Source organism: Bos javanicus, chromosome 12 (genome assembly GCF_032452875.1).
Source record: "Bos javanicus breed banteng chromosome 12, ARS-OSU_banteng_1.0, whole genome shotgun sequence".
NCBI classification, from domain to species: domain Eukaryota; kingdom Metazoa; phylum Chordata; class Mammalia; order Artiodactyla; family Bovidae; genus Bos; species Bos javanicus.
The window spans coordinates 79,436,074-79,448,701 of NC_083879.1; the positions used below are offsets into that span (position 1 = coordinate 79,436,074).

General features: G+C 39.9%; 1 protein-coding gene across 3 annotated transcripts in view; it reads left to right on the forward strand.

Annotated features, from left to right (window-relative positions):
- Positions 1-12,628, forward strand: part of LOC133258584 (basic immunoglobulin-like variable motif-containing protein) — a 68,893-nt gene that overhangs the window by 8,322 nt on the left and 47,943 nt on the right. For 2 of the 3 annotated variants that reach the window (XM_061435337.1, XM_061435335.1), the window contains exons 2-6: positions 1,067-1,664; positions 5,399-5,525; positions 9,070-9,165; positions 9,665-9,769; positions 9,983-10,077. In XM_061435337.1, coding sequence (XP_061291321.1) covers positions 1,190-1,664; positions 5,399-5,525; positions 9,070-9,165; positions 9,665-9,769; positions 9,983-10,077 — 898 coding nt within the window. In that variant the 5' untranslated portion in view covers positions 1,067-1,189. The remainder of the gene's footprint in view (positions 1-1,066; positions 1,665-5,398; positions 5,526-9,069; positions 9,166-9,664; positions 9,770-9,982; positions 10,078-12,628) is intronic. The other variant, XM_061435336.1, reaches the window with a different exon arrangement.

Consider the following 12,628-nt stretch of genomic DNA (forward strand, 5'->3'; position numbering starts at 1 on the left):
CAGTCCACCAGGATTTTCCAGGCAAGAGTACTGGAGTGGGTTGCCATTGCCTTCTTAGGTAATCCCTAATCTAATTTCTGTCAGTGTAGCTTTTCCCAGTCTGAGCATTTCATGTAAAAGGAGTTACACACTCTCTGGTCCTTTGTCACTGGTCTTTACTCAGCATAATGCTTTCAAGGTTCACCCATGCTGTAGCATGGATCAGTATTTGGTTTCTTCTTATTGTCCAATAGTATTTCATCGTATGGATAGACGATATCTTGTTTATCCAATCATCAATTGATGAGAATTGGGTAGTTTCCTTTTTTTTTTTTTTAAGCTATTATGAGTAGTACTGCTCTGGACGTTTGTGTGGACAGACGTCTCCAGTTCTCTTAGATATATTCCGAGGAGTGAAATTGCTGGATCATATGCTAACTTCATGTATAACATTTAAGGAGCTGTTTTCCAAAGTCATTGGAGCATTTTGCATTTCCACCAGCATTGTATGAGGGTTCCAGTTTCTCCGCTTCCTCCTCGATCCTTATGATTATCTGTCTTTTTGATTCAAGCCGCCTGGATCAGTATGAGGTAGTATCTTACTGTGGCTTTGATCTGCATTTCCATGAAGGCTAGTGATGCATATATTTTTATGTGCTTATTGATCATTGCTACATCATCTTTGGAGAAATGACTGTGCAGATATTTTGCCCATCTTTAAATGGAGTCATTGGTCTTTTTATTATCCTATTTGTTGTTCAGTCGCTAAGTCATCTCCGACTCTTTGAGACCCCATGGACTGCAACCTGCCAGGCCTCCTTGTCCCTTACTATCTCCTAGAGCTTTCCCAAGTTCATGTCCACTGAATCAGTGATACTATCCAACCATCTCATCCTTTATTATCCTAAAGCATCATTTAAAAATAATTTTTAACCAGACAGATGGTCAGTGACCACAACTCAAGTGCACAGTAGTTGTGAAATAAATATTTATCGAATGAAGGCCTGTGAAACACTTAGAATATGTGTTTGCATTTTGCAGTGTCTAGTGGGTTGTTGATCTTTCTGTCTCCTCCCTCTTTCCTTAGGAGCCCATTTTTGCAGCTCTCACGTTTTTGCAGAATGCTGTAAACGGTTGTCACAGCTGTTTCTCAAGAAATAGAAAGCGTGGCACCCTCTTCCTCACAACAGAACTTTCATAGTTGCGTTCAATGCCTAACGTTGCAGAAGCAGAAGGGGCAGATGATTCTGGAAATGGTGAGCACAAATCCGAGAGAAGGTCTCCTGAAGAGAGCCTGCAAGGTGCCATTCAATCTTTCTGCACCCGTGCCTCCGGAGAATCCCTGGGTCCCAGAGGAGATGGTCATTATCCGTGGAGCTGTCCAGTGACCCACACTCGGGAGAAGATTTACGCCATCTGCTCAGACTATGCCTTTCTCAACCAGGCCACCTCAATCTATAAAACTCCAAATCCAGCCCGTTCTTGCCTCTCCGATAGTACCTCTTTATCTGCGGCAAATAATTCCTCAAGGTACATTGGCATCTCAGCCAGTACGTCGGACATCATCTACAATGAAGAAAACAGCTTGGAGAACTTATCCAACAGCCTGGGCAAGCTACCTCTCGCATGGGAAATTGATAAATCTGAATTTGATGGAGTGACCACGAATTTGAAACACAAATCAGGTGAGGAAGGAGCCTGGATGTTCCCAAGTGAAAATAAGGAGAAAACAAGCAATATCACTTGTTTAAACTTGCAATTAGGCATATTTTCTTGCAGTACAGGAGACCCAGTTCGGGAAGATCCCCTGGAGAATGGAATGGCAACCCAGATCCCCTGGAGAACAGAATGGCAACCCACTCCAGTATTCTTGCCTGGAGAATCCCCATGGACGGAGAAGCCTGGTGGGCTACAGTCTGTGGAGTCACAAAAAGATGGGCACAACTGAGTGACTAACACTTTCATTGTGTTGTTTTTCATTATCAATTCAGGTCAGTCGCTCAGTCGTGTCCAGCTTTTTGCAGCCCTGTGGACTGCAGCATGCCAGGCTTCCCTGTCCATCACCAGCTCCCGGAGCTTGTGCAAACTCATCGCCACTGAGTTGGTATTTCATTATAGTTTTAAAAAATAACCTTGGGGGTAAGACACTTAGTTCATTAATGTGTTACCATTGGAAGTTTCAAACTTAACCCTTGTGTTTTGAGAGCTTGGGCCAAATCTAAGAGTGCTGTTAAATGGAAGTATTACAGATAAGTACGCAGTAGTTTAGAAATGGGTAATGAGGTGGCTAGAATAACATAGTATTTCTGTTTCGCAGTGATGTGAATTCATATTTCCCAATTAAGCATCTAGTTTTCTTTGTGACTATATAACAGTCTGACTTTTCTGTTGTTAAAAAGTTTTGAGCACTCAGCGGGGTGTCCAGGTGCCACTGAGTAGGTTGCGCACTGCACAATGTGAGGGGGTGCAGTGTAGTCTTCACTTTCGCAATGTGGTAGTTCTGAAGCACATCCTAATGCCCTTCCTGTCTTTCTTTGGAACTCACAGTAAGACTGGAATTTTGTGAGGTAGGTCCTGTTATCTTCATTTTATAGGTGAAGGAATGGAGGCATAGAGGGGATAAATTTTGGGATACACTTGCACAGCTAGAAAGAGGCAGAAGTCAAGTTCGTATTATTTCTTGGCTTTTCAGATCATTTTGTAAAATCCCTGTCGATCTGCTCGTTCATTGACAAAATCAACTTGTTTCACAGAATGTTTTGTAAATGTGTAATTCTTGGGGAGTCATCAGAATTTCACTTTGTGTCTCTATTTGTGGGTGATTGGTCTATAATTTTTTTTTTTTGGTGATATCTGTTCAGGTCTCCTAAGCCGTGTTGAGAAGTGCTCTTTCTTCCTGTTTTCTGAGGGGTTTTCAGAGGGCTGATTGCAATCTCTAAGCACGATTGTAGAGCTGTCTTGCGTGTGCTGTGTGTGCTAAGTCGCTTCAGTTTGTGTCTGTCTCTTTGTGAGCTTATGGACTGTAGCCCGTCAGGCTCCTCTGTCCATGGGATTCTCCAGGCAAGAATACTGGAGTGGGTTGCCATGCCCTCCTCCAGGAGACCTTCCTGACCCAGGGATCACACCCACATCTCATGTCTCCTGCATTGGCAGGCAGATTCTTTGCCACTAGTGCCATTGGGAAGTGTTCTTGCATCCTGTTTTCTGAGGGGTTTTCAGAGGGGTAATAACAATCTCTAAATACAGTTATGGAGTTGTCTTGATTCCCATAGATTCTGTCAGTTTAATCTGTGCATTTCATCTACATTGCAAAGGTGTTCACATAAAGCTGTTTCCTAACAGTTCCTTGTCTCCCTCTAACACCTGTCGAGTCTTTAGTGATAACTCCTTTTCCATCCCTGATGCTGGTAGTTTATGTTCTTTTTTTTTTTTTCTAGAGGTGGGTGTATCAGCTTTGTTTGTCTTTTCAAATAACCAGCTTTTAGCTTTACTAATTTTCTGAATTGTCTGTTTTTGTTTCACCGATTTATGCTCTTTACTATTTTGTTCCTCTTATTTTGGGTTTACTTTCTTCTTTATTTTCTATCCTCTTGATGCAAAACTTTTGTGTGTAAGTATTAAATGCTCTAAAATTGCTCACCAAGTACTGTTTTGGGGCTTCCCTGGTGGCTCTGATGGAAAAGAATCTGCTTGCAATGTGGAAGACCCAGGTTCGATTACTGGGTCTGGAAGATCCTCTGGGGGAGGAAATTGCATATCACTCCAGTATCTTGCCTGGAGAATCCCATGGACAGAGGAGCCTGGTGGGCTACAGTCCCTGGGGTCACAGAGAGTCAGACACCACTGAGCAACTAACACTTTTACTTCGAGTGCTGTTTTTGCTGAAGACCATAGATATTAATACACTTTATTTTTAACTGTCATTTAATTTGAAATATTTTCCAATTTCCCTTATTATTTCTTCCTTGATAAATACCTTATTTAGAAGTACGCTATGTTATTTCCATGTATTTAGGGTTTTTCTAAGTACCAATGTCTGATTTAGTTCCATTATGGACGGAGGACATATGACCTGTCTTTTTAAATTTTATTAAAGTATAGTTGATTTACAGTGTCTTGCTGTTTCAGACATACAGCTCAGTGGTTGGGTTATACATATACATATATATTTTTCAGATTCTTTCCCCTTACAAGTTATTACAAATTATTGAGTATAGTTCCCTGTGCTATACAGTGGGTCTTTATGGTTCCAGCTGGTTTCATTGTAGAGCATCTTGAATGAAGAAAAAGGATCTTCTTCCACGTTTGTTTTCTAAACATGTATCTCTATAATCTCTATTGTCTAATTTATGACTGACTTATGAAAATGAAATATTAGCTTTTATTTAATTTTTATAGCAGATCGATTTTGTTTAAAATGTAATATGTGTGAGAGGTTTTAAAGTGCACCTAGCTAGGACGTCCCTGGTGATCCGGTGGTTAAGACTTTGCACTTCCCATGCAGAGGGCTCGGGTTGGATACCTGGTCAGGGAACTAAGATCCCACATGCGGTGAGATCGAAAATAAAAATAAAGATATAAAGTGCACAAAGCTATGTGAAATGTCCATGGTGTTTTAGTGAAACGAGGCTTGGATGTTAATCAATAATATTTTAATTTGTATTATTTTTTGACTGGGTGATCCACTAAATGGAAACAAAAAAGTATAAAAATCCAAGAGTGTAAAAATTCACTTTTGTCTCCCTTTGGTGAGGCTCCCAATTTTCCCTTCCCCTCCGTAGCTAACCACTGTGTTGTCTTTTGTGTCTTTTGGAGAATGCGTGTGGTGTCTGTGTGTCTGTCTGTGCACACATATATCTACTTGCACAGAAAGGAGACTTTGTTTCCCATTCTGGCTCCTGGTGCTAAAGTTGCATTTTAATAATGTACTTGTATGCATCATTCTTAATTCACTTTGTGGTCTCTGGAGGCCTGGAGCTATTTTTAAACATCACATCATCAGATTATTGGATCTGCTGCTTTTACTTTCTCAGCAGAGTAACGTTAATGTGGTTTTATTGTTTTATAGAAAGGATTCATTTTCTGGAAATTGGTCTCGTTAAATATTTTACCATTGCTAATTTGGTTTTCTAAATGTGGCTAAGCATTTTGTGATTGATTCTTTTGCTAGCTAAGTGACTAGCCCAAGGATTAAAATATAAGAACCTGATAGGAAATAACATTCATGGTTCTTTAAATGTATTTTTATTCTCTATCCCTTTCTTTAAGGCAGAGGGTATTCTTGAAGATACATACAGTTTTGAATATGTTTGTGAATAGCATTTTTAGACCTAGCTACTTTGATATTTGTTGCATAATTAGTTGTATTGTTTTGGGAGCTTACTTCATCTTACCTCATTTTTATACTCTTGTGTTCCAGGCAATGGAAAGAAGCAAGTTTCTAAGAAAAAAACTTCAGATAAGAAAGGAAGACATCAAAGGGAGTGGCCTCAGTATTCTCCTCTTGAAGATATTAAGCAGCGGAAAGTATTAGACCTCAGACGATGGTAATTGCTAAAAATTGACCTTTTTTGCCTAACCACAGTACCACTGTCATACCTAATGAAGTTAACAAATATTTCCTTAGTATCTCATTTTTGGGCTTCCCTGGTAAAGTGGTAAAGAATCCACGTGCCAACATAGGAGATGCGCATCAGGAAGATCCCCTGGAGAAGGAAATGGTAACCCAGTCCAGAATTCTTCCCTGGAAAATACCATGGACAGAGGAGCCTGGAGGGCTCCAGTTCATGGGGTCCTAAAGAGTCGGACACGACTGAGCTACTGAGCACACACAGTGGTCCTTGTAAACTGGAAGTTAGATGTAAAGACATGATTAGATTCTGGTTGAATACTTGGGGGCAAGAACACTGTCTTGGTGACCTTGTGTCCTTCATACTGTATCCCATCAGAAAGTATGTGGAGTCTGCTCATTCGGGATTCGAGCTTCTAAGAGTGATCCCTGGAATAAGGGGGCCACAGCCTCAGCCACACTGTCAGGTCCCTTTCTTCCCTTTGCCGCCATCAGGTCATTACACTGTTGACAGTGGCTTTGAGCTAACATCTAGACAGCCATCAACTTTTCACCTAGTGGTTTTAACCAAACCCACTGATGACCCCTGCCTGAATCCTGTTATAAAATGGTGATTTTTCAAAATTCTCTCATTTCTTCTGCCTTTACTAACTGCTGCTGCTGCTAAGTCACTTCAGTCGTGTCCGACTCTGTGCGACCCCATGGACGGCAGCCTACCAGGCTCCTCTGCCCATGGGATTTTCCAGGCAAGAGTACTGGAGTGGGGTGCCGTTGCCTTCTCCGGCCTTTACTAACTGGCATTCCTTTAATGAGAAGATCTTCCACTTAGCAGCTGGGGCTATTTGGCGGCCATAACATAGAGTTCCTATTCTAAAGAAAAGGGTGTTTAAGTCATGATAGTTTTTAGGTACTGCTAACCTGTGATTTGAGGTTTTAAAAATTCTTTTGTGTGATGTTTTAGAAATATTAGATTTCTTTCTCTTATTCTATAAATATTTCTATAAATATTAGATGCTTTGCTGTGGGCTGAGTACAGAGAGGCAGAAAACAGGACTTTATTCTCCAATCTAGTTGAGAAGAGACAAAAATGTAAAATATCTCAGGAACTTGGTCAGATGGTAGGTGGGAATAAACAACCAACATGAGAGGAGGTGATGATCACTGAAATGCTTCACCGAGAAGCTGGGGCTTAAGAAAGGAAAACGAGGGGGTAGAGGGTCTAAAGGTCTTTGAATGGGTGGTAGGAAAGTGTCTGGCAGGTTGGTAATGAGGAGTAGACTGGTCTGTCTGAAGTGAGGTTCAGAGCAGCTAAGAAACTTACCCAAGATCACATGGCAAATACGTGATTGAAACTGAAGAGAATTGGACTCCAGAGTCCTTGTTCTTTCTTTATAACACCTTTCAAAGTCTATTTCCTGGATGTCAGGTTAAGGATTTCGAACTTTTTTCCGGGGTAGAGATAATCCACTGATGCTTTCTTAACAAAAGCATATTTTACAAAGATAAACTGGTAGACTGTATTGAAGAAGTGACACAGATAAAAAACATTAATTTTAGTTTCTTTGGAGTGAGGTTTTATGCATTTTGTTCTGAATCCCTTTGACTTAGGATTTGTTATAACCACATATATGAGTAGTTATTCTTAATAGTGTAACATGTAAGGCCATAAAGATTTGGATGAGGAAAGATAGATGTGAGAAATAATCTAAGGGGAAAAATTACCTGGATGACAAGTGTATTTCCTGGAGAATGTTACAAGGTTAGAGATGGAATGGAAAGACCCACAGAATGTCAGTAAAAGTTTTAAGCTGGTCATGAACAAGACTGGTAAACAAGTTTGGACTGATGAAGAAGTATGAAAAATCTTAACTGTCCCTAAGCTTGATCTTAAGGATTTAGTGTATAAGATGGAGGAGGGAGATTGAACCATGAGAGTAAGGTCTTTTTACTCCACTCCTTCCCTCAAACCCATGAAAACAATAACAAGAAAATGAAAAACAGGAAATCCTCTGTCTTCCCTGAAACAAAGAAATAGCAACATCCCCAAACCGTCAGCTCTAATACATAGTCATCAGATCCCATACATTCTGTATTAACAGAGAGGAGATACTGAGACCTCATAGACTACTGCTGGCCTCGAACAATGCAGGTTGCTCTACATTTCAGGTGACAGCCCCGAACCATTTGGTGACTCTGTTAAATCTAGGGTTATGAGCCGTGGATTGAGAGGGGAAGAATCTGAGTTCTTTCAGGAGGTCCAGGTCAGCACTACAGAAATGCAGGGAGGATTGCAGGGGAAGACACTGTGCTGATTACTACCTGATTATCTTACCCCCTGTATGCCAGCTGAGGACACTGCCTCTAGGGATTTACAGGAAAGGTGGTGCTTACAGGAGGGCAGCACAGGCCACACACTTCCTGATTTCAAAACTTATTACAGAGCTACAATAACCAAGATGGTGTGGTACCAGCATAAACACAGACATAGATCAATGGAACAGAATTGAGCTTAGAAATAAACATTCACACAAATAGGCAAATAATCTTCTGCAAGGGTGTCGAGACCACAAGACGGGGAAAGGACAATCTCTTTGGAAAAGAGTGCTGTGATATCCATGTGCAAAAGAATGAAACTGGACCCTTACTTCACATCATACACAAAAATTAACTCAAAATTGGTTAAAGACCTAAATGTAAGACCTAAAGCTATAAGATCCTAGAACATAGGGGACGATCTTCATGACTTTGGATTTGGCAGTGATTTCTGGAGTATGACACGAAAAGCACAGGTAGCAAAAGCAAAAATAGACAAATGGGACTACGTCAAACTTAAACATTGCTGTGCACCAAAGGAAACAATCAACAAAGTGAAAAGGGAGCCTACAAGCTGGGGGAAGACGTTTGCAGATCATGTATCTGATAGGGGATTGATATCCAGACAATATAAAGAATTCTTACAGCTAAAGTTGCTAACAGTCATACACGTAGCTCAACTAGGAGTTTGCATTGAAATTTTAGGAGCTGGCATCTAAATATATATATCTGTAATTTTTTTTCCATTCATTTGGGTAACATTCAGTTTAACTAGTCATACTTAGCCATCATTCTTAAAAAGCATGATTTATTGTTATGCATTTACAATGCATGCATGCTCAGTCATGTCGCACTCTTTGCAACTCTATGGACTAAAGCCCTTCAGGCCTCTCTGTCCATGCGATTTTCCAGGCAAGGATACTGGAGCGGGTTACCATTTCCTCTGCCAGATCTTCCCGACCCAGGGACCGAACGTGCATCTCCTGAGCTGCTGCACTGCCCGGAGTGTTCTTTACCATTTGAGCCAGTTATGCATTTATAATGTGTTTAACAAATATGAAAATACTTTAAATGAATGAATATTTAACATTGGTTTGAATGATCAAAGTTTTCATTAAGCTAACATGCTCAGTTGCCATGAGTGTTCTGTTTTTATATGCGTATTTTGTGTTTATTCAAGTGAAGAAAACAGTCTTTTACTTTTTCAGGTACTGCATAAGCCGACCGCAATATAAGACTTCTTGTGGCATCTCCTCATTAGTTTCTTGTTGGAATTTCTTGTATAGCACAATGGGAGCTGGAAAGTAAGTTTGATAAGCTATCTCTAAACTCCAAATTCAGAAGTTCTTTGGTGTTGCTTTTGCTATAATGGAAGATTTTGAAATATGGAATAATGAAAGATTTTTTAAAATATTCTTTAAAAAAAATGTATTTATTGATTGATTGCATCGGGTCTTAGTTGCGATGCACAGACTTAGTTGTCCTGCAGAATGTGGGATCTTAGTTCCCTGACCAGGGATCGAACTCACATCCCCTGCATTGCAGGTGGATTCTTAACCACTGGATTGCCAGGGAAGTCCCTATAATGGGAGATTTTTAAGAACAGATTTTTTAGAAATTGGGGGAAAACTGCCATATTTTGTTTGAAACCTTTTAGCTAAAAATAAATGTATGCATTGTTTTTGATCAGATAAAAATTTTAAATGTTAATAAAACTGTTTGCAAATGAGACAGTAACATTGAGACAGGTTGCATTTGCATATGATGGAAATTGTCAAATGAAAAGCCATATTTCTTTTGTAGTCTTCCACCCATCACCCAGGAAGAAGCTTTACATATTTTGGGCTTTCAGCCTCCATTTGAAGATATTAGGTTCGGCCCCTTCACTGGAAATACGACACTTATGAGGTATGAAACCTGTGTTTAGAGGAAGACCTTATTTCTAGTTCTGCAAAATAATAATTCTGTAGGTGTGCATTGATAGTAAACCATGTATCTGACTGTTCAAACCCAACTTCTGATAGATACGCCAGGCTTGGGCTCTGCCCGAGTTTTACTGAAATTGGAATAGCACTTTCTTTGGAATTGTTGCTATGAGTGAGTGTTCTTGTTATTTTTCAGGTGGTTTAGACAAATTAACGACCACTTCCGTGTAAAAGGATGCTCATATGTTCTATATAAGCCTCATGGGAAGAATAAAACAGCTGGAGAAACTGGTAAGTAAATACATAGAAGATTTACACACACCCATACACACACACACACACACACACACACACACACACACACACAGAGGTATATGCTTTAGGATTTATCTCAAAGATTGGTTTTGATTCATAGGATATGCTGTAAACTCAAAATACAGTCTATCACTCTATCTAAGAGGAAATCATAATAGATAATATTAATATAGGGTACTTTTCAATGTACAGCTTAATATTTTTTAGTTCTTTCCCTCTTTGAATGTAGAACTTTTAAAATTTTATGGCATGTCATAAACACTGCTTTAGCACGGTGTGTTTTTTGGGCCCATGGGGTGTGTGTGTGAGAGAGAGGGAGAGAGAGAGCTTGCTGCTACTAAAATCCTTTCAGGAAGCAGCATGGAATTTGCACTTCCTCTTTCTGAAAGGGAATGCAAGGATTTTAGAATATTTGTTGTTAGAGTGGCATAAAAATATATAACAACAGGACAATGAACTGTGAAAGTGACACAGTTCTGTTATAGAAGGGTCTTGGTTGTTACAGAGAATAATGCAGTCGATTCGAAGGATTGTGTTAGTTACGTGCTAGTTAAATAATTTGAATTATTTGAACATTTCCATTTTTAAAATTTCACAATCACCTTTTGAATTTATGATCAGAAACCTGCAACACAGTGTTAGAGAAAATGTTCTTCCGACACTTGCCAAAAGGGTAAGGAAGACTATTGAAGACTGTTGTAATGGGGAACTGGGTCATGGGAGAGCAATCGGGCTCAACCTGAAACAACAAACCAACTCTCAAAGCGAGGGTTCCATGGATGGAAGGTTATTAAGAAGAGACATCAAGGGTCCTTGCTGAACCAGTCTAACAGGTCTTATCTCAGGCAGTCTAAGGGTTGGGCTTTAAGAGTGAAGGATAAGGACCTTGATCTGGTATCCGGGTGGGGGATTCTCTCAAGTGACTTTGGCAGAATTTTCGCTAAAACTGGATTCAGCCAGAATGGACACAGAATCCCAAGGTCCAAGCCTAGCTGAGAAGGCTCAGTGATGCCTTACTTGAGGTAGGATATACGTGGGCTCCAAGTTGGGGAATTTACAGTCAGCCTCCTCTTTGCATTTCTTTTTTTTTCATTTTTAAATTTTATTTTATTTTTTAACTTTACAATATTGTATTGGTTTTGCCATATATCAACATGAATCCGCCACAGGTATACATGTGTTCCCCATCCTGAACCCTCCTCCCTCCCCATACCATCCCTCTGGGTCGTCCCAGTGCACCAGCCCCAAGCATCCAGTATCGTGCATTGAACCTGGACTGGCGACTCATTTCATATATGATATTATACATGTTTCAATGCCATTCTCCCAAATCATCCCACCCTCTCCCTCTCCCACAGAGTCCAAAAGACTGTTCTATACCTCAGTGTCTCTTTTGCTGTCTCGCATACAGGATTATTGTTACCATCTTTCTAAATTCCATGTATATGCGTTAGTATACTGTATTTGTGTTTTTCTTTCTGGCTTACTTCACTCTGTATAATAGGCTCCAGTTTCATCCACCTCATTAGAACTGATTCAAATGTATTCTTTTTAATGGCTGAGTATTACTTCATTGTGTATATCTACCACAGCTTTCTTATCCATGCATCTGCTCTTGGACATCTAAGTTGCTTCCATGTCCTGGCTATTATAAACAGTGCTGTGATGAACATTGGGGTACACGTGTCTCTTTCAATTCTGGTTTCCTCAGTGTGTATGCCCAGCAGTGGGATTGCTGGATCATAAGGCAGTTCTATTTCCAGTTTTTTAAGGAATCTCCACACTGTTCTCCATAGTGGCTGTACTAGTTTGCATTCCCACCAACAGTGTAAGAGGGTTCCCTTTCCTCCACACCCTCTCCAGCATTTATTATTTGTAGACTTTTGGATCGCAGCCATTCTGACTGGTGTGAAATGGTACCTCATAGTGGTTTTGATTTGCATTTCTCTGATAATGAGTGATGTTGAGCATCTTTTCATGTGTTTGTTAGCCATCTGTATGTCTTCTTTGGAGAAATGTCTATTTAGTTCTTTGGCCCATTTTTTTATTGGGTCATTTATTTTTCTGGAATTGAGGTGTAGGAGTTGCTTGTATATTTTTGAGATTAGTTGTTTGTCAGTTGCTTCATTTGCTATTATTTTCTCCCATTCTGAAGCTGTCTTTTCACCTTGCTTATAGTTTCCTTTGATGTGCAGAAGCTTTTAAGTTTAATTAGGTCCCATTTGTTTATTTTTGCTTTTATTTCCAGTATTCTGGGAGGTGGGTCATAGAGGATCCTGCTGTGATGTATGTCGGAGAGTGTTTTGCCTATGTTCTCCTCTAGGAGTTTTATAGTTTCTGGTCTTACGTTGAGATCTTTAATCCATTTTGAGTTTATTTTTGTGTATGGTGTTAGAAAGTGTTCTAGTTTCATTCTTTTACAAGTGGTTGACCAGTTTTCCCAGCACCACTTGTTAAAGAGATTGTCTTTAATCCATTGTATATTCTTGCCTCCTTTGTCAAAGATAAGGTGTCCATATGTGTGTGG